Source organism: Ovis aries, chromosome 2 (genome assembly GCF_016772045.2).
Source record: "Ovis aries strain OAR_USU_Benz2616 breed Rambouillet chromosome 2, ARS-UI_Ramb_v3.0, whole genome shotgun sequence".
NCBI lineage: Eukaryota > Metazoa > Chordata > Mammalia > Artiodactyla > Bovidae > Ovis > Ovis aries.
In genome coordinates this window covers 114184562-114205645 of record NC_056055.1, presented here as the reverse complement: position 1 = coordinate 114205645, position 21084 = coordinate 114184562, and the positions used below count along the sequence as shown (strand labels likewise).

The following is a 21084-nucleotide window of genomic DNA, read 5'->3' as shown; positions in this document are numbered from 1 at the left end:
CCTGGCTGCGCGTGGGGCTAGAAAACTGCGCCGGCGCTTCAATTTTTTTGTCTCCGCGCGGGCTGGATGAGTCCCTATGGTCCTATGGACACCGCCTCTAGCTTGGGCCCGGGGTCCACGCCCTGGCATGGCGGATGGCTACATGCCCTCGCCCGGCCTCCAGGGAGCTGGACGTATCCGGATCCCAACCGGGGTGGCGTGTCAGCTGTGAGTAAAGACGGCTGCCTAGATGAAGCTGAAATTCCTGACTGGGAAACCCTATGTGGAGACCTTACCCCGCTCTGCGCTCCGGCGGAGTCCAAGGGAGGTTGGGAGAGGTTGCCGCGGGGGGAAATGACAGCCGGGCACCTGAGCTGCGAGAAAGACAAAATTTCTTGAGGTTCCTTCTTTTTCTGGGTCGGGCCAGGAGGAGCCGAGGGAGCCAGGATCATCCTAATTTGGGAATCTCAAGCTGTATAAAACTTCCAGGAAACTGAGAATTGAGGTTTTGGGAGTGGGTTCCAGGGATCTAGATGTTCTCAACGCTTTTAAGGATTTTTTTTTTTTTTTCATTCTCATACTGTCGTCTTCAGAAAATGGGGAGAAGGCCAGAGGACAGCTGCTGCCCGGGAGCCACAAAGGGAGAGAGTAGGTAGGAGCCAGGGGCCCCTGCCAAGGGCCGTTCAGTGTAGGTGAGCTACCCCATCCTTCACTTTGGAGGTAAGGAGTGTGAACCTAATTCATTAGGGAGTTATCAGAATGTTGTCACAGACAGGCAAACTGTTTCTTAAACGACTGAGGTCTCTGGCTCTTGTCCCAGCCACTCAACTTCGACAGGCAGGATGAAAGCAACCATAGGTCATATGTAAAGGGATAAGCATGGCTGTATTCCAAACTTTATTTGTGGACTTTAAATTTTAATTTCATGTGTCAGTCTTTTTTCTTTGGTGGGCTGCAGGCTGTAGGTTGCCAATCCCTGTTTAAGTGACTGAGAAGGCAAAAAGCAGGTCAGTAGGGATGTTTCACTTATTGAGGGATTGAGTCACTGCTGACTCACTGTCATCTTTGAAAGTTCAGAGGTCAGTAGTGGCCACCAAGGATTGACGTTATCAGTGAGTTCATTGCAGGCCAGTGAGAGGTCCTTCGACGTTCATGAGACTGTCAGTAGATGTCAGTGGCAGTTACTGGGAGGTCAGTGATAGACTGAAAGTAACCAGGGAGCCATTGGGACTTGGAGTGTTAGTTTACCAAGTAATTGAGGGGTCAAAAGGGTCAGACAAGTTCATTGAGGACCCCTAACCAGGGCTCGATAGTGAATGTCAGTGTAATCACTGAGATTTCTTGGATGGTCTCAGGACTCAGTTGTTGCACTCAGGGTGGTGGGATAAAGAAGCATCACTGAACTTTGAGAAAATATGGAGGTCCATTGGAGGAGTCACAGAGACACTTGAGCCCCTGAGTAATCATGGACACTAATAGCAATCATTTGGGGATAGTGGACACCAGGGTGAAGGAGGAATATCCACTGCGGATCACAAATGGGCTTTCTGAACCCTGCTAGTAGTGAATGTCATTGGATGTCAGTAGTCACTGGAAACTGTCAACCTGGAGAGCAGAGGCAACACTGAGGCTCAGTGAGCCCTGCGTATCTGTGGTGGTGACCAGGAAACAGGGCAGCTAATGCAGCAAATGGGTTCTGGCTAGCTGGGGGATCTCTGTTCCACTAGGGGCTGGAGGTGTGTTTGTCCAACAGGATGGGGTGTCTATATCTATCTGTCCCCCTGGTTTAGGGGACATCTGTCTATCCTGAGCACCTTTCTGATAGGCTGGGGTCTTTCTTACTGGCAGAGTTAAGTCTGCCAAGCTAAAGATCTGGCTGGATAGTTGGCTGGGTAGTAGGATGTCTTTCCACTGTCTCTCTGCCCAGTGGTGGTACTTTGTCTATTCCTGAAGGATTCTGTCTTTCCGTTGGCTGGAAGCAGGGTGGGAGGGGTGTCCTGTCTGGACACAGGTCTCTCTGCATGCCTGGCTGGTCATCTTCCCACCTGTCTAAGAATCTGTCCATTGTTTGGCTGTCTTGCTATGTAGTCTTTGCCTGGGACTTTATCTGGAAGTCTGTCTTACCAGAGGTTTGTGTGTCTGTCTGCCTGTCTGGGGATCTATCTGCCTATCTGGCCTGTGAACAGAGTGGCTGAGACTTCAGTCCACCTGCCCTGCTTCCGCCATGGTTCACTGTTTCTGGGTGCACATTCACCCACAACTCCAACCTTCCTCCCTGGCCCACTCTATGTCCTGCTCTTGTGAAGTGGACTGCCATCCTGACACTGGCCACCCCTCCATGTCTCTTCAGCATCCAGACTCTCCTGGCTTGCCCTCCACTCAGCTCGGGCACTGGGTGTGGGGGGGTGGGAAAACCAGCAAGACCTCCTCCAGCAGCCGTGGCTCACCCCTCTCCATTCTCCCAGAGAACTGCAAGCTGTGTTCTTGCAATGGGACTCACTGCTGCTGCTTGCCCTCTTGCACACACTCCTGGAGGCAAGCAGTGGGAACAACTGGCACTGTCCTGCAGGTCCTGGGCACTCCAACACCCACATGCCAGTCTGCCACCTGCTTGCCAGCTCAGAGGCCAGCAACAGAGCCAAGTGGACAGGGTGCTGGAAGGTGCTCAGGGAAGCTTTCACAATACTGTGCAGAGCCCAGCCTAGGCTGTTGTTACAAAGGGGAAATCGTAAACAGGAGAGACCACCTTCACCTAGAAAGCTTGTGAGGAGACAGTCTGAGACTACTGAATTCCCTACTGAAAAGTTCCTCTCCAAATTCCTTATTTAACTAGGCCACAAGAGGGAAGAAGAAATTTGAAAAAATTCTCCCACTGCTCTTCTCTGTTAAGAACCTTTGGTTGGGTGGGCTTACCTATTGGCCCACCTACAAGTCTGCCATTTGGCAAACAGAAAAATGCCACTCACTCAAGTTATAAATGGCAGTTTGCATTCACCAGTAACTGGTGGTAACTGTCTCTGTGAGGGCTTTTATTCCAGACTCTGGAAACTCTACAAGACAAACCAATTTCCTAACAGAATAAATCACAAAGAAAAAAGTTAAAGAGAACACAAATGCTCATAGCAGCATTATTCAAAACAGCCCCAAAGTGAGAAACCAAATTTCATAAACTGATGGATAAAGAAAATATGGTGTACACTGTTAGGGTCCACAAGGGGCTCATGGCGTATTGTTAAAAAAATGGCCCATTGTAGGTGACCTGACAAACAAGAGATGAAGTCACAGTGACCACAATGCCCTGGTGGTGGGCTGTTTTTTCCTTAAGGCAATATCCTGTTTTTCCCTGCTGATGCCAGTGTCTCAAGACTACATGGCCACCAGTCTCTGCAGGGTCTCTGGTCCTGGCACACACAAGGTTGATTTGAGCCTTCTGAGCATCTCTGCCGGGTATGGGGTTTGATTCTAAGCGTGAATTCGCCCCTCCTACCATCTTGCTGGGGCTTCTCAGCCCTCGGACGTGGGGTATCTCCTCACAGCTGCTCCAGCGCCACGCAGTGGCTGCTCCAGAGCCTACTGTCTTGCTGGGGCTTCTCCGACCTTGAACATGAGTTCAAGGGTTTGAGTGTCTCCAGTGGAGGTACGGGTCAGCAGTGGCCTGCCGCAGGGGCAGGGGCTCTGGGTACAGCAAACCTGGGTATGGCATAAGCCCGCTTGGAGGAGGCCGCCATTAACCCCACCACAGAGCTGCCAGGACTTACAAAGCCCTTGGAAATAGACTCTTGGAGGGCACAAACAGAACCTTGTGCATACCAGAACCCAAGAAAAAGGAGCAATGACCCCACAAGAGACTGACCCAGACTTGTCCATGAGTGTCCAGGAGTCTCCAGTCGAGGTATGAGTCAGTGGTGGCCTGCTGCAGGGTTGGGGGCACTGAATGTAGCAGTACACGCCTGGGGCCTTTTGAAGGAGGTCACCATTATCTTCATTGGATTCCCTGGTGGCTCAGACGGTAAAGCGTCTGCCTGCAATGCGGGAGATCCGGGTTTGATCCCTGAGTCGGGAATATCTCTAGAGAAGGAAATGGCAACCCTCTCCAGTACTCTTGCCTAGAAAATTCCATGGATGGAGGGGCCTGGTTGGCCTGCACCATAGTTTGGAAGTGAAGCAGCTCAGTTGTGTCCAACTCTTTGCGATCCCATGGACTGCAGCCTACCAGGCTCCTCTGTCCATGGGATTTTCCAGGCAATAGTACTGGAGTGGATTGCCATTTCCTTCTCCAGCGGATCTTCCCGACTCAGGGATGGAACCCAGGTCTCCCGCATTGTAGACAGACACTTTACCTGAGCCACCAGGAAGTCCGAACTCCACCATAGTTTGGCCCTAGGTAAATAACAGGGAAGGAACACAGCTCCACCCATCAACAGAAAATTGGATTAAAGATTTACTGAGCACGGCTCCATCCATCAGAACAAGACCCAGTTTCCCCCCATCAGTCTCTCCCATCAGCAAGCTTGCATAAGCCTCTTTTCCTTTTCCATTTGAGAGCAGACAGACTGAAAATCACAATCACAAAAAACTAACCAATCTCATCATAAGGACCACAGCCTTGTCTAACTCAAAGAAACTATGGGCCATGCTGTGTAGGGCCACGCAAGACGGATGGATCATGGTGGAGAGTTCCGAAAAAACGTGGTCCATTGGAGAAGGGAATGGCAAACCAGTTCAGTACTCTTGCCTTGAGAACCCATGAACAGTATGAAAAGGCAAAAAGATAGGACCCGGACAGATGAACTCCCCAAGTCGGTAGGTGCCCAATATGCTACTGGAGATCAGTGTAGAAGTAACTCCAGAAAGAATGAAGGGATGGAGCCAAAGCAAAAACACCACCCAGTTGTGGATGTGATTGGTGATGGAAGCAAGGTCTGATGCTGTAAAGAACAATATTGCATAGGGACCTGGACTGTTAGGTCCATGAATCAAGGCAAATTGGAAGTGGTCAAACAGGAGATGGCAAGTTAATGTCGACATTTTAGGAATCAGCGAAATAAAATGGACTGGAATGGGTAAACTGAACTCAGATGACCACTATATCTACTACTGTGGGCAAGAATCCCTTAGAAGAAATGGAGTAGCCCTCACAGTCAACAAGAGAGTCCGAAATGCAGTACTTGAATGCAATCTCAAAAATGACAGAATGATCTCTGTTCATTTCCAAGACAAACCATTCAGTATCACAGTAATCCAAATTTATGCCCCAACCAGAATGCTGAAGAAGCTGATGCTGAATGGTTCTATGAAGACCTACAAGACCTTCTAGAACTAATACCCCCAAAAGATTGCCTTTTCATTATAGGGGACTGGAATGCAAAAGTAGGAAGTCAAGAGATACTCAGAATTAACAGACAAGTTTGGCCTTGGAGTACAGAAAGAAGCAGGGCAAAGGCTATAGAGTTTTGCCAACTGAACGCACTGGTCACAGCAAACACCCTCTTCCAACAACACAAGACTCTACCCATGGACATCAACAGATGGTCAATACTGAAATCAGACTGATTATATTCTTTGCAGCCAAAGATGGAGACGCTCTAAACAGTCAGCAAAAAGAAGACTGGGAGCTGACTATAGCTCAGATCATGAACTCCTTATTGCCAAATTCAGACTTAAATTGAAGAAAGTAGGGAAAACCACTAGATCATTCAGGTATGACCTAAATCAAATCCCTTGCAATTATACAGTGGAAGTGACAAATAGATTCAAGGGATTAGATCTGATGGAGTGCCTGAAGAACTACGGAGGTTTGGGACATTGTACGGGAGTCACGGATCAAGAGCATCCCCCCAAAAAAGAAAAATGGCTGTCTGAGGAGGCCTTACAAACAGTTATGAAAAGAAGAGAAGCAAAAGGCAAAGGAGAAAAGGCGAGATACACCCATCTAAATACAGAGTTGCAAAGAACAAGGAGAGATAAAAAAGCGTTCCTCAGTGATCAATGCAAAGAAATAGAGGAAAACAACAAAATGGGAAAGACTAGAGATCTCTCGAAGAAAATTAGAGATACCAAGGGAACATTTCATGCAAAGATGGGCTCAATAAAGGACAGAAATGGTATGGACCTAACAGAAGCAAAAGATATTAAGAGATGGCAAGAAAAGATCGTCGCAACCCAGATAATCATGATGGTATGATAACTCACCTAGAGCCAGACAACCTGGAATGCAAAGTCAGGCGGGCCTTAGGAAGCATCACTACGAACAAAGCTAGTGGAGGTGATGGAATTCCAGTCGAGCTATTTCAAATCCTGAAAGATGATGCTGTGAAAGTGCTGCACTCAATATGCCTGCAAATTTGGAATACTCAGCAGTGGCCACAGGACTGGAAAAGGTCAGTTTTCATTCCAATCCCAAAGAAAGACAATGCCAAAGAATGCTTAAATGACTGCATAACTGCACTCATTTCACATGTAAGGAAAGTAATGCTCAAAATTCTCCAAGCCAGTATGTGAACCATGAACTTCCAGATGTTCAAGCTGGTTTTAGAAAAGGAAGAGGAACCAGAGATCAAACTGCCAACATCCACTGGATCATGGAAAAAGCAAGAGAGTTCCAGAAAAACACCTATTTCTGCTTTATTGGCTGCGCCAAAGCCTTTGACTGTGTGGATCACAAGAAACTGTAAAATCCTTAAAGAGATGGGAATACCAGACCACCTGACCTGCCTCTTGAGAAATCTGTATGCAGGTCAGGAAGCAACAGTTAGAAATGGACACGGAACAACAGACTGGTTCCAAATAGGGAAAGGAATATGTCAAGGCTGTATATTGTCACCCTACTTAACTTATATGCAGAGTTCATGAGAAATCCTGGGCTGGATGAAGTACAAGCTAGAATCAAGATTGCTGGAATAAATATCAATAACCTCAGATATGCAGATGGCACCACCCTTATGGCAGAAAGTGAAGAGGAACTAAAAAGCCTCTTGATAAAAGTGAGAGGAGAGTGAAAAGGTTGCCTTAAAGCTCAACATTCAGAAAACAAAGATCATGGCATCCTGTCCCATCACTTCATGGGAAATAGATGGGGAAACAGTGACAGACTTTATTTTCGGGGGCTCCAAAATCACTGCAGATGGTGACTGCAGCCATGAAAGTAAAAGACACTTGCTCCTTAGAAGAAAAGTTATGACCAAGCTAGACAGCATATTAAAAAGCAGAGACATTACTTTGCCAACAAAGGTCCGTCTAGTCAAAGCTATGGTGTTTCCAGTAGTCAAGTATGGATGTGAGAGTTGCACTATAAAGAAAGCTGAGTGCATAAGAATTGATGCTTTTGAACTGTGGTGTCAGAGACAACTCTTGAGAGCCCCCTGGACTGCAAGGAGATCCAACCGGTCCATCCTAAAAGAAATCAACCCTGAATATTCATTGGAAGGACTGATGCTGAAGCTGAAACTCCAATACTTTGCCCACATGATGCAAAGAAGTGACTCTTTGAAAAGTCCCTGATGCTGGAAAAGATTGAAAAGATTGAGGAGAAGGGGACAACAGAGGATGACATGACTAGATGGCATCAAGGACAACGGACATGAGTCTGAGTAAACTCCAGGAGTTGGTGATGGACAGGGAGGCCTGGTGTGCTGCAGTCCATAGGGTCGCAGAGTTGGACACAACTGAACGACTGACCTGAAAACTGAAACATGACTACCGGCCGTGAGAATGCTCCAAATACATGATCACAAGACCCCAGCTGTGAGCTGAACTAAGGACCCCTCCCTTCCAGGCACAATTTCCCATCGATAGGGTGTAAGAAGGGTTGGCTATAAAAGGAGAGCCCTGGTAAAGGTAGATCCCTTTCTCTCTTCCTATAATGTATCTTTCTCTGCCACGGTCACCTTACATACACATATAATAGAATACTATTTAGGGACAAAGAGGAATGAACTAGTGATACATGCTACATCAATTTTGAAAACAACACTGAGAAATGTGAACTATTTCCTGCTGTATCAGTGGGCAAGAATGTCACTGCCATCAGTGATTTCAAGCCTCTAAACATGAATGAGAACTCCCAAAAGGGAAAACGATGCCTGTGATCCAGTAGATACTGCTACCTTGCCCCCCACAGCGATTGCTAAGGAGCTTGGAGTGGGGCGAAGGGTAGGGGAGGGCATTGCTGGATGTGAGCAAAAGCAGCAGTCTTCTGCCACCCCTTACGGTGAGAGGAATTAAAGATGTGAACACTCAAACAGCAAGATTGCGGGATTTGGTCCCAGATAGCAGGAGTGCATATGAAAGGAAAGAGTTCAGGGAGCCCAGAAACTTGCATCTTCCCATATAAAGAAGAGCACTAAATTCCTTGAGACATCTGGTTTTCCTTAACTACAATAATCTTTGATGTTCAGACTGCCTGCCCTCTTTGTTGCAAACTTCTATATACAGCCGGCCTCCCTCTCCATCGTCTTCAGAGCAGCTTCTCAGGGCTCCCTGAGATGCTGCTTCCCGCGTTCGAAGTCCTAAACATTCCCACCAAATAACTTTTTATTCTCAGGTTGTGACTATTCTTTAGTCGACAGAAGCCAGTCACAAAACACTACAAATTGTATGATTCCATTCCATTACTGAGTGTAAGCTCATACTAAGCTTGCGGCACAACAGGCAGGTTCAAGAGATGAGTCACTGAGACAAGGAATAGAGACTTTATTCAGAAAGCCAGGAAACGAAGATAATGGGTTTGAACCATCTTGCCTGAGTCTGAATTCAGGCTCCTATATACCAAAAGGGGAGGGAGAAAAGCCAAACACTTCCTGGTTCCCATTCGCCTCCAGAGGGGATATGTTAATTTCTTCCTCCCTGCAGTCACTCACAGCTGGGCCTGGTCACGATGTTTCCTGGAGCTAAACAAAGGTATTTCAGCCTAACACTCATTACCTGGAAGCAAGGTTCCCAGAAGTGGGCCATTATGTATAGTTTAAGCTTGGAGGCAACATCCCTTTAGTGAATAACTTGTAACGGAATACAAGATTCTTTTCTATCACAGTTCCTATGCAATGTCCAGAGTAGCCAAGTCTATAGAGACCAAAAGTAGATTAGTGGTTACAAGCTGCTGAGAGTTGGGGAAAGGTTGGAAAGGAGTGCGAAGTGACAGCTAAAGGGTATGGAGTTTCTTTCAGAAGGGACAAAAGTGGCCTAAAATTAGATTGTGGTGATGACTGTGCAACCCTGTGAATATAATAAAAAAATATTTAACTGTATACTTTAAACAGATCAATGGTGTTGACATGCATTATATCTCAATAAAGCTGTTTTTAAAAGGACAAGAGAATTGTCAACCATTTGCAATGAAATGCACCTAAGTTGTATCCTGGTTCAAATGAACATACCATATCAGGGAAAACTGAACATTAACTGGATATGTAGAGTAGAATCTGGAATAACTACTGATTTTTTTAAGTGTGACAGTGCTATATTATTTTTGTTGAGTCTTATTTTTTAGAGCTATATGGAAATATTTTTGGATGAAATGATATGTATCTGGGATTTGCTTCAAAATAAACAAGTGGAGCAGGTATCAGGAGAGGGTGCAGCTACAAAGTGGGTTGTCGTGTAGTTGCTAAATCCTTTGCGACCCCATGGACTGTAGCTGGCCAGGCTCCTCAGTCCAAGACATTTCCCAGGCAAGAGTATTAGAGTGGGTTGCTGTTTTCTTCTGTAGGGGATGTTCCTGACTCAGGGATCAAACCTGTGGCTCCTCCGTCTCCCGTGTCCTGCACTGGCAGGCAGATTCTTTACTGCTGAGCCACCAGGATACTGGTTAATGAGATGGGCTTCGTGGACTCACTGTACAGTCCTCTCTGCTCTTATTTTGGAATTCTCCACAATTAAAAGACTTTAAACAATCTATCAACGAAAAGGTAAACAAGTTTCTATAAAGAGCTAACAGGTCACAGAGAACACACATACAGCCAATGAATATTTGAATACGTATGACATCTGTTATGAGCTCCCCTGGTGGACTAGATGGTAAAGAAGCCACCTGCAATGCAGCACACCCGGGTTCAATTCCTTGGCTCAGGAAGATCCCCTGGAGGAGGGCATGGCTATCCTCTCCAGTATTCTTGCCTGAAGAATCCCATGGACAGAGGAGCCATGTGGGCTACGATCCATGGGGTTACCAAGAGTCAGACATGACTGAGCAACTAACCCTGGCATCTGTTATAATTTTCAAAATACATTCAACTGAGGAACAATTTTGCACCCAGAGCTTGACCAAGTCTGACAGTCCCCAGTTATGGCAAGAACACAGGAAACACTCAGATCTCCTGACAGTGGCTGGACGAGACAGCCTCTTGGAGGACAATTCAGCAGCATCTATAATCATTTTCAAGACACAATTCCACTTGCAGCAGTTTACTCATCAGATATACTTGTATAAATATGCACAGACGTTATGTTCAGTGTTCCTGAAGCAATATTTGTGGCTGTTAAAACAGGAAACCAGTTGAGTTTGTGCCCATCAAAAAGTGGTGAATTCATATACCAGACATCCTTGATTACTTAAGAGAGATCCTCGGTAATCTAGGGAGATCCTAAAGAGATTCTTAAAGGGAAAGATGACCATATAAAGCTTCCCACTGCTGGTGAACCCAAGTGCACTGGGTTCTCTGAGGAGCTTGAATTACACTCAAAGGAGGCCACAATGAAATGAATAAATGGTTTGCATCTTGTTTATTTTCTGCCTGCCCTGGCTGAAAGCTGGTCCCCAGGGCCAACCTCCGCTGTGAGACTTCTGGGCTCACGCTTTTATTCCCATTCCCAGATGATGAATGTTCACGGCCACTAACAGCAGCACCAGATCTCCCAGGGTAGCTGCAAACGCTCCCAACAGCCCAGGAGCTAGTCACTGCCTCAGGTCTGCCTTGTCCTACACACAGTGTCACTACCGGGCCTGAGGACGTCCCAGAGCTGCCAGGTCCGCACCTGAGGAGACCCCCACACCTTTCACACTCAACCCAACAGACCTGCCCTGACCACTTAAGAGGTAAACAGGGTGCTACAGCGATTAGATTTTATCTGACCTCTCCCCACCTCCCAGGTCCAGGTCCACATCCTCATTAGCGAGTGGGCTACTCAGCACTCAGGAAGACTCTCTTGTGTGCGGTGTTGGTGTAGGGGTGCCAGCGCCATTCTACGTCTGCAGTGGCCTCTTGTTCCAGCGTGCCCAGGCGGATCATGTACACTGGGGGAAGGGGGTGAGATATGGTCACCTACATATCCAGCACTGCCCCCACCAGATGCAGGAGAAAGCCCCAAACTCACACTTCAGCTCAAAGCGCGGCCCAACCTCGGTCAGCTCCACGTTGCGGTGGTTGGTCTTCTTGTATACATGGTGCCTGGGGCAAAGGGGGCAGGGCAGGGTTGAGCGGAGGCAGGGAGCAGCTACAGGATAAACAACAGACAGCACAGGGGCATAAAGGCTGGGACATCACTTGAGCCCAGCCAACAGACCCACCGGAAGGAGATGTAGTCGTCCTGGTTGGCGAAGGTGATGACCCGGCGGCTGTCATCTTTGGGCACAGGGAACAGGTAGCGGAGTATGTCAGAGACCTAGGGCAGCAGGAAGAAAAGCCTCAAATGCCTGGCCTCGCACCCCCAGCCCCCAGCCCCCAGCCCCTAGCCCATGGCCACAGACTCACCCGCTTACCCAGGCGGGAGGAGAAGCCGTGTATGATGAGGTGCGGTTTGGCCTCTGATGCAGTGCCCAGGTCAGGGACGTCATGCCTCATGACTACGTTGCACAGTGTGAAGTACGCAGTTGGGCCAAAGGGCAGGTGGCTGACAATGAGCCCCACTGGCAGGACCACACACGCCGTCAGAGACCCTCTGCTCCTAGCCAGCCACCCTCGCAGCACCGAGCTCCCTCCCACCAGCCTTACCGGGTGTGCCTCGATGCTCGTGGACAACCAGCAGGTCAGTGACCCCATTGGCTTTGCAGGCTCGCACCAGAGCTCCTACCTCATGCCGGCCACGGTTCATGCGCTGGGCACCAGGGAACACCAACTTCAGCTCCTGCAGGTGAACTCCTCTGGTTAGGATGGGGCTCCGAGTCTCTGAACACCTCCCACTCACGCTTGTCGTCATACCTTTGCAAACATCTTAAGGCGGGAACTGGGATCTCGGGAGGTAGTAATCATGACCTTGGGATCCTCAACCCCTGCCCAGCGATACTCATCATCTACGTGGTTGGTCACACCTGTGAGGAGCGTGAGGCACGAGAACACGATATTGCCGAGGGAAGCGAAATGCTAATGCCCAGCGGCCAAATCCACCTAGAACAACACTGTCTTGACAATACCAGCAAGAATGGAAATGCTCTGTACCTGCTCTGGGCAACAGGGTGGCCCCTGGCCAAACTGGCTACAAGCACAAGTGTGATCGAGGAACTGAATCTTTATATTTGATTCTAGTTCATTTAAGCTCTGGTAATCACATGGAACAAGTAGCTACCATGTTAGCACAAGTCCAGATTCTGTTAAGGCCCAGAGTAACAGACTCCTTTACCTCACAACAAATATTTATGCTGTGATTCCTTTCATATTTGTTGAATAATGCAATGAATCAAACATCTGGATACCAATGAAGTACTGGTAGCTGGGGACACAAATGAAAATAACGACACTGTTCTGTCCCAGCAGAACCTACATTCCTAGTGAGAGGGCCAATTAACAGACAAAACGAAGTACAAAGTGGGGTAATACTGTGCCATGTAAACAGAACTGGGAGCACTCAGTGAGAGGTCCCCTGAGGTGTCATCTGTGCACAGCCATGAGGGTGCCTGGAAGACCGTTTCAGGATCAGGAGCTTCACAGCCTTTCTTCAAGGTGTCTCAGGAATGACACAGAAGTTAGTGGACTCAACTGCAGGAAGAGAAGCTGGCCCATAGAGTCAGGGAAGGTCACCTTCACCGCCGGCATCCTCAAACTCCAGAGACCCCTGTAAGGCCAGAGCTTCCTTGCGTAACTCGGTGGGAATCAGGCGGTTCTCTGCAGGGGGAAAACAGAGAGGTTGAGAAAGACATGCATAGAACCTTCAGTTTTTACAACACTGTACAGACTTGATGGAAAAACACCCCTTTACTCGTTTCTGAGCAGAGAGCTGATATGTAATTAGAGGTGGAGGTGGTAATGAAACAATTATTTTTGGCTATATGCCACCTTGTTAAGAGTGTTTATAGATGATTTCATTTACTATGGGTCCTGAGTGTCAAGACTTGAGAGGTTTCTAAACTATGTACCCACAAGTATGCATTCCCTTTGTAGTCAGAAAAAAATTAACAACGTTAAAAAAATAAATGGAAACTACTCATTCTGTATTAAGGTGGATCAGAAACCCTCAAATCCTCTGACATTAAAATCATTAATTGTGATGCTCTGGGTCAGAGGTTCCCTCTGTGAACTAAGGCTAGATTTGGCAGAACGGCTGGGCTGTGTGGCCATGCCCACTTTGGAGCATGTCCTTTGAACCCAGAACTTCTAACATACCCTGGACAAACTCTTGCACACTGAAGACAGTGTTCACAGCAGCAGGGCTGACCCAAACTAAAAATAAGCTGTCCACCCCCAACAGTGAATTGGATGAAGACCCTGTGGAATATTCACCTGCAGGAGCCTCACCTACACTCAATGTATCTTAGTAACAATGCCAAACAAAAACATAACGTGGCAAAAGAATACACAAAACCTAATACTACCTAAAATCAACCAATGTGATTTAGTATTACAAACAAGCATGATACAGGCAAAAAAGAAGAGGAAGGAAATGGCTTATTTTTAATCAATATTCAATACTGTGGTTCTCTAGGTCGGCGAAAATATTTCTGAACTTCAATATATTTATCAGTTTCATTTTTTAACATGAGTAGATAGGTCATTACAGCAGGAGCTCAGTCCCAAGGGGATCCATGGGCAGCAGTCTGCCAGGTTCCTCTGTCCCTGGAATTTTCCAGGCAAGGATACTGGAGTGAGTTGCCATTTCCCACTCTGGGTTTGAACCCACACCTTTGCATCAGCAGGGTAGATTCTTTTACCACTAGCACTGAGAAGCTCTGTTTTACATTATGCTTGACATAAATATACATATACATACCACAATACTTTACATGTCTAAAACCTAAGACAATCAAAGTGAATTTAAAACAGAGGTATTGAGTTGATGTACTATCAGGAAACAGAGCTCCACCAACACAAGAACCAACAAGATACATATAAATAAAGCATTTCCAATCAGGCATGTGTGACAGACTGCTTTAACAGCAGGGCAAATGGAAAGTGGGCAAAATATCGCAAAGTTAAATTCCTAATTTACAACGCAAATAAAATCAAGTTCTACACGAATTAACAGTTTTCAAATACAAGGGACTTGTAACAGTAGTAAAAGACAATCAGATATTACCTTGTAGTGAAAACAGGTAGCAAGAACAGAAACGATGCAGGGGAAATAGGTATAGGACCACGTGAAATGTTTAAATCTGGAAAGGCCTAGACACTGCAACTTAGCGACTAAACAACAATAAAGACACTGTAAATAAAATTAATAAGCAAGCTGTAAAATCTGGATACTGTAACATAAATGACAAGTAATTCATACCATCTTGAAAGGAACATTTGCAAACCATGAGGAAGATCGAACAGTTAGGAAAATGGCCAGTAAATACGTGAAAGGATACTCACCACCCTAACAAAGTAAACGCTAATTAAACGCGTTTTACAGCATTGGGGCCTGTTTCTTGTTGGGTTTTAAAACTACGGTCTCTAGAAAAGATCGGAGAGCGGGGGACACACGTACCCTCAAGCGCGCGCCGAACCTTGTCTTTCCTCTCCTGGGCCGTTCGCTCAGCCTCCTCTCGTGCCTTGCGGTACAGGTACTCGCGGCGAAGGCGGGCCTCGCGGCGCAGCTGGGGAAGAGCGGGCCCATTCAGACGACCCGTTTTCGCCAAGCAAAGCAGGCTCCAGAAACATACGCCCCGACCTCACCGGCCACAACCCCAGCTTCCACGAGCCCCCGACCTCCAAAACAGGAGTTTAAAACATCCCTCCTACCATCCTGAGCGCAACTTCCACGTGGGTCCAGGAGAATCTTTGGATACCGCTTGCGCAACGCAGTCCTCGCTTCCGCCGGCCTCACTTCCGCCCTTAATCAAAAGTCGGTACAGACCTCATCGGATTCCGCTGATTCCTACAATGCCCGAAGTTAAAATGGCTAACAGGTGGGAGTCGATTGGCCAGACTGAAGGGCGTGCTCACTGAAGCAACCAATAGGCAGGATAGGGCAGCAAGGTGCTGTCACGCGCTTAGACCGGCAGTTAATAAAGGCGACAGCCCGGCTTCACTACCTACCGCGAGGAGGCGAATGTTCGATTTGAAGGTGAGGAACCCCTAAAATAATCATAACTGTAGGCTCCAGCAGGTGTAAAAGCTGTTCAGCGATTGACCAGATGATCGCCTACTCGCCCATTCTGAAATTAAAGCCGCCTCTCCTTTAAAATGGACGCCTCGGTTTCATCGCCACTCCGACAACCCTACGTTTAAGTCGCGGCCGCTTCCAGAAGTGATTCGGAGATACCCACAGCTCTTGCCGACTGTCCGGGTGGCTGGTCCCCTTCGGATGCTTGCCTGACGAAGGTTATCACTTCCAGGGTCGCAGCTCTGAGGCCGCGCTGATCCTGAAAAGCGCAAAGCAGCCAGCCACAATCCACCCAAGACTGGGAGCCCCAGAGAGGGCGGGCCTCGCACGCCTATTGGCTGTCCTGCTAGGCCGGCGGACACTGATTGGGCGACCCGTCAGGAGCCGGCTCTCGACCCTGCGTAGCAGATGGCTTCTCGGGATCTGCGGGCAGAGCTGGACTTTCTTCTCCTGCAGCTCCTCGAAGACCTGGAGCAACTGGAGGCGAAGCGGCAAGCGCTAAACGCCCGGGTGGAGGAGGTGGGAGCTTCGGGCGGGAGGGCGGACTGGCCAGCGCACGGAAGTTACCTTGTTTCACCTCTCTCTTCTCTCTTCCCAGGGCTGGCTCTCGCTCTCCAAAGCGCGCTATGCAATGGGTGCCAAGTCAGTAGGGCCCCTGCAGTATGCGTCCCACATGGAACCCCAAGTCCGCGTCTGCACCGGGTGAGGAGCCTTGCATGCTGCAGCGGGTGGGCGGACAGAGGGCCGGGCCGGCGCCGCCAAAGGTCCAATCTCCCTTCTCGTTCTGTAGCGAGGCTCAGGACGGACTCCAGAAGTTCTGGATGGTGAGAGCCGGCACCCAGACTCCAGAAGAAGTGGGATCCCGCGAGGCAGGTGAGCTCCCCCTCTTCTTCCCGTCGGGTCCCTTCCCATATAAAAGATAAAATGCATGGGACGTCTGAGGAGATGATTTTATTTAGGCTGTTGCGATAGAGCGCGCCCCAGTTCTGAAGATCTGAATCTCTCAGCAGAGCGGGTTTTTTGCCTTAGATTTATAGGGGGAATAGAAAGTTATGAGTGAGTCCTTTACCGTTAGAACTGTTTTGCAGTCAGAGGAAGTCTCAGCTGAACAGATGTTTATTTCTGTGTCTAGCTAGTTTCAGGGGGACAAATTTCTAATCCCAGTTAATCATTCATGAGACAGTGGGGAGTTGAAGGGTGTGTCTGGCTTTTCAGCAGGTTCAGGCAAAATGGCAAAAAGTCTGTGTACCTTTTTCACAGGAAAACAAGGGGGGTCATTTGCTGATTTTATGTCAATAAAAAAGAGTGTACAGATACAAGGGGCTTGTAAAAAGGTGTTTTCCAAAACATAAAACGGATTTTACAACAGTTGGTATTTTCTGGGATCTTGAGCTTAGATCAAGTTTAACATTGTCGCCAAGAAGACGGCCAGGTATTAATAACAAGACCCCCAGCCTTTGTTTCTTCAGCTCTGCGCAGGCGCAAGGGTCTCCCAAGGACCCCAGAGCCAGACTCCTCCCCAGCTCCCCAGAACCCTTTGAAATGGTTTGGAATCCTGGTGCCTCACAGTCTGCGACAAGCTCAAGCCAGCTTCCGGGAGGGTGAGTGACCCTGAAAGGGACCTTCTGTGTACAGGGAGCGCTAATGCCAGGCTTGGGATTAGTCTGCAAAAGGCTTTGCAGGTTTTCTCCATTTCCGACTTGTTGCACACCTACGGTTTTTTAAAAAAGCATTTATTGGCTGTTGGCAGAGTTCAGGTTCATAGGAGGTGCTGGGGATACAGCAGGAAACAAAAGGTATAACACCCTCATTGGATCTTTATTGAGTGCAGAAAAACAACGTGCATGAAAACAAATAAGTAGGCCCTAAAATACCAGGCAATGAAAGTTGCTATGAAAAAATAAGGTAGAGAGAGCACAATGGATGGCATAGCCTAGGGGAGCTGTTGTGTATTTGGTAACCTGGAAAGGCCTCTGAAGAGATGAAGGAAAGAGCTTTGTTGGTGATCTGGGGAACAGTGTTCTAGGTGCCAGGGACCAACCAGGGCAGATCTCTGAGGTGATGTTGCATCTGGTATGGCAGAGAGGAGGCCAGTGGACAAGAGTGGAGGTGGTCTGGACAGTGGAAGACAGGGGAAGTCGGGGGAAAACTGCATGTTTTTTCTAGTGGAAACCACAGGATTTGCTGATAGATCAATTCAGGAGTAAGGGAAGGAGGCGCCCAGTCTGTAGTCAGAATGCCTGAAAAGGTGAGGCGGGAGGGCCACAGAGCCGCAGCTGAGGTAAAGTCAGGAGTGGTGTGGGGTGTGTTCCTGGTGTGGTGGAGATTTTGAGTGGATGGTTGGGTACATGTATCTGGAGTTTGGAAGAGGCCTGGACTGGAGAAAGTGATTTGAGAACTCACTGCATAACACTGGTTTTAAATTCCCAAGTTGCTGACACAGCCACAGCATTAAAGTTGAAATGGGATGAGGTCAGCAGAGGTCCCAGGAATGTGAACAGGAAGTACGGGGAAAAGAAGGGAAGAGGCCAGTCAAGAAGACTAAGGAGTGGGGCAGAAGCAACATCAGGAGGGTAAAGTGTTACCTGGAGGGAGTGATCAGTGGGACCAGGCAGTATGGCAGAAGACAGGACTGGCCAGTGGACTGGGTGGTGTGGAGGGCCCAGAGGACTTCCCAACAGCTATTCCAGGAGAGATATCAAGGGAAGCAACGTAGGTGTGGATCCAGAATGTGGACCACGCTTGGGGGCAGAGAAAACAAGTAGAAGGAGAGAGGGCAAGAGTAGGGAGGGCCTGTGATAATGGAGAAAAGAAGGAATGATATAAGGACAGAGACTATGTTATGATCTGTGAATTTTTAGTTCCTGGTGGGTGCTGTAAGAGGGCCAAGGAAATTTGAGGGGGAAGGAACATTTTAGCAATGACCTGAAGGACTTGAGAGTATGAGTCCAGTGAGGTTCTCAAGGAGTCAATGCCAGCTGTACCTGGAATGTTTTAGGAATAGTTTGAAGGCCAGAGTGGCCTGAGGGTGTCCAGAGGCCCTTGAGACATGTGGCACCATAGATACCACAGTGACAATCTCTTCTCCTCCTGTAGGTCTGCAGCTGGCTGCAGACATGGCCAGCCTTCAGAGCCGCATCAGCTGGGGTCGAAGCCAGCTCCAGGAACTCCAGGAGAAACTCAAGCAGCTAGAACCCAGGGCTCCCTGACCTGTCACCACAGAAGCAAGGCAGTGGAAACAGCTATTCTTCGATGTGGCTCCCTTATCAGCCCTTCCTCCTTCACAGATTGCTTGCCACCCGAACTAACTCCTGCTCCTTAATACTTCTCTGGTCTGCATGTTTCCAACTTTGTTAGGTGGGGAAGGCTGAAGAGGCAAACTGCATAATGTTGAAAGTTACTACTGTGAAACCACTTGTAAACTCACATCCATGTAGAGCAGTCACAAAGCTGTTAGGTTAGTTCATATTATTGAACAATAACAACTTCATGCATCAGTTAGCTGTGGTTTTTCATTACTGGATGAAATACTACACAGCTAGTGGCAGGGAAGGACAAGAAGTAGGTGCTTCAGTTTCTCTAGATCCTTAAAACTGACTTTGATGGAGGAAAAAAAACATACATAGCTACACAGATCAGGACAGAATGATTCTGCACTGATAGAAAAACACACATACCTAAGTAGATGGGGAATGCTTAGCAGGTTTTAAGCCAGAAAGTAAAAAGGATCTGACCTAAATTTTCAAGGGAACTCTTTCAAGAGACCATTCAGGTTTTTAAACGACTGCTTTTGCCTTTCAAGAATGAGTCTTTTAATTTGTTGTGGGGCCAGAAACTCTGTGTCCTGGCTTCATTTTTCTATGGGCTTGTTGATATTTTTAGCAGTTTCTAGGAGCTTATGGGGATGTTAGTTTTTTGTTTATGAGATGTATCTTTTTTTCCCAGTTTTTGTGTTTTAACTTTACTTATGGTGGGTTTAACTTTTTGTTATAAAACACATTGCATTAAACTGTACAGAACAGTTGAATAGCGTAATGAGTAAGGTGAAAGCTCTCTCAGCTCTTGGGTGTTTAAATCAAGTTTCTTAGAACAGTTGAAATTATCAGGTAGCTATTTTATGATTTCTGGCTTTGGGATTGCGGTTGATGGGATAATAAGGGAATTCTCCAGTGTTTTCCTCAAGAACTTTTGTATTCAAGTGAAGTATGGGGTGAGTCCTGCAGTCAACTTCCTCTTTTCTACCATAGTTCATACAGTGGACCATCCTTAGCGCTGATTTGAAATGCCACCCTTTTCTTTCGATTAATCCCAGTGTTGTATACCCCTACCATATTTTGGCATTTCCATTTTTTTTCATTTATCTTAATGTAAGTTAAGACACAGGTACCAGTGTGTTAACACAGACACTGTTTTAATTCTTGAGCCTTTAATAAAAATACACTTGAATCGCAGTAGGGCAAATTTTCTGGTTGGATTGGAGGAATTTTGGAGAGGGGGCACCCTACCTTTGTCTGTGAAAAACTTAATTGAAGCACTCGAAACAATGTGACTGAAGGGGAAAAGGGCATCCGTCCCCCAACACAAAGGTTGCATTTCAGAGATTCTCAAGCCAAAACGAGCGAAGGTGAACACCCTGTTTTCGCCATTCTAGGGAAAGATTTTCTCTGGGAACCTGGTCCTGAGGCGGGTGCCGGGGGAGGGGGGTGGCCACGGGGAGAGAAGCCTTTTGTTTTCGACGTCAGTTGACAACGAAGGTCAAGCAATAGCCCTCCTTCGTTTACTGTTTGAAACTAGGCTTCCGGGGCGCCCAAGGTCCAAGAGGGACGCAAGCGTCTCCTCATCCACTCTCGCTCGGGTCCTAGAGGGCGCTTTCCGGAGAAAGTCCATACCTTCAAGACACGCCCGGATACGCGGACAAACACTGCGTAGGCAGAGCCGCGCTCGCGCAGCCGCAGTCAGGCCAAGATGCTACAAGCGCGCGCAAACTGAAGCGCGCAGGTCTGTGGGTGCGCTGACGACAGGCTGACGCAGATGATATAGATACGAATAAGGAAGCAGCTCTTTCAGTGGTTCCCATATGGTCTAGCGGTTAGGATTCCTGGTTTTCACCCAGGCGGCCCGGGTTCGACTCCCGGTATGGGAACTTGGAGTGCCCTTTTACTTAGAGTTATTTGCCAAAGTTTCAGTTTTTTGCCTTTAGTACATCTCAAGTCCGATTACCTGTTTCTTTCCATTTAATCCTAGCGAAATCGATACCCAGGAAGCTCCGAGGCCCATTCTTAAATGTTTTAATCATTGTCAGTTTTCATCACATTATTAGCTGCTGCTGCTGCTAAGTCGCTTCAGTCATGTCCGACTCTGTACGACCACATAGACGGCAGCCCACCAGGCTTCCCCGCCCCTGGGATTCTCCAGGCAAGAACACTGGAGTGGGTTGCCATTTCCTTCTCCAATGCAGGAAAGTGAAAAGTGAAAGTGAAGTCGCTCAGTCGTGTCTGACTCTTCGCGACCTCATGGGCTGCAGCCCACCAGGCTCCTCCGTCCATGGGATTTTCCAGGCAAGAGTACTGGAGTGGAGTGCCATTGCCTTCTCCGACATTATTGGCTAGTTGTTCTCTAACAGTTACATAAGATACCTTATATACTACATAA

The 21084-nt window shown here is 47.7% G+C and overlaps 2 protein-coding genes and 1 non-coding gene across 6 annotated transcripts; 2 read left to right on the top strand and 1 right to left on the bottom strand.

Annotated features, from left to right (window-relative positions):
- Window positions 1-8653: 8653 nt before the first annotated feature.
- Window positions 8654-15120, bottom strand: IMP4 (IMP U3 small nucleolar ribonucleoprotein 4). 3 transcript variants are annotated; one of them, XM_027964659.2, is made up of 10 exons: window positions 15069-15120; window positions 14815-14923; window positions 12930-13013; window positions 12114-12223; window positions 11907-12039; window positions 11667-11821; window positions 11483-11577; window positions 11290-11363; window positions 11049-11209; window positions 8654-8867 (listed from the first exon to the last, which is right to left on the bottom strand). In XM_027964659.2, the coding sequence occupies exons 1-9, from the start codon at window positions 15069-15071 to the stop codon at window positions 11097-11099; spliced, it is 876 nt and encodes a 291-aa protein (XP_027820460.1). In that variant the 5' UTR covers window positions 15072-15120; the 3' UTR covers window positions 8654-8867; window positions 11049-11096. The 3 variants fall into 3 exon arrangements, with proteins under 3 accessions (XP_027820460.1, XP_027820461.1, XP_042099521.1); XM_027964660.2 differs by having other exon boundaries at window positions 11059-11209; XM_042243587.2 differs by having other exon boundaries at window positions 8654-11209.
- Window positions 15121-15333: 213 nt separating this feature from the next.
- On the top strand, window positions 15334-19883 carry CCDC115 (coiled-coil domain containing 115). Of its 2 annotated transcripts, none has more exons than XM_042243588.1 (5): window positions 15334-15951; window positions 16031-16134; window positions 16223-16305; window positions 16902-17033; window positions 18529-19883. In XM_042243588.1, the coding sequence occupies exons 1-5, from the start codon at window positions 15841-15843 to the stop codon at window positions 18639-18641; spliced, it is 543 nt and encodes a 180-aa protein (XP_042099522.1). In that variant the 5' UTR covers window positions 15334-15840; the 3' UTR covers window positions 18642-19883. The 2 variants fall into 2 exon arrangements, with proteins under 2 accessions (XP_042099522.1, XP_011985431.1); XM_012130041.4 differs by having other exon boundaries at window positions 16887-17033.
- A 620-nt stretch (window positions 19884-20503) lies between these two features.
- On the top strand, window positions 20504-20575 carry TRNAE-UUC (transfer RNA glutamic acid (anticodon UUC)). Its single transcript has one exon. It is a non-coding gene; the product is annotated as a tRNA-Glu (tRNA).
- Window positions 20576-21084: the final 509 nt, after the last annotated feature.

Bases quoted from the DNA above. Each gene is read 5' to 3' on its own strand.
- IMP4 (XM_042243587.2), bottom strand. The intron at 12,224-12,929 runs GTGACCTTCCCT...CGCTCCTCACAG, and splicing joins TGAGGATGCCGGCGGTGAAG to GTGTGACCAACCACGTAGAT. The intron at 11,364-11,482 runs GTGGGTCTGTTG...CCTTTGCCCCAG, and splicing joins GACGACTACATCTCCTTCCG to GCACCATGTATACAAGAAGA.
- CCDC115 (XM_012130041.4), top strand. From the start codon at position 15,841: ATGGCTTCTCGGGATCTGCGGGCAGAGCTGGACTTTCTTCTCCTGCAG. The intron at 15,952-16,030 runs GTGGGAGCTTCG...CTCTCTTCCCAG, and splicing joins TAAACGCCCGGGTGGAGGAG to GGCTGGCTCTCGCTCTCCAA. The intron at 16,306-16,886 runs GTGAGCTCCCCC...CAAGACCCCCAG, and splicing joins AGTGGGATCCCGCGAGGCAG to CCTTTGTTTCTTCAGCTCTG.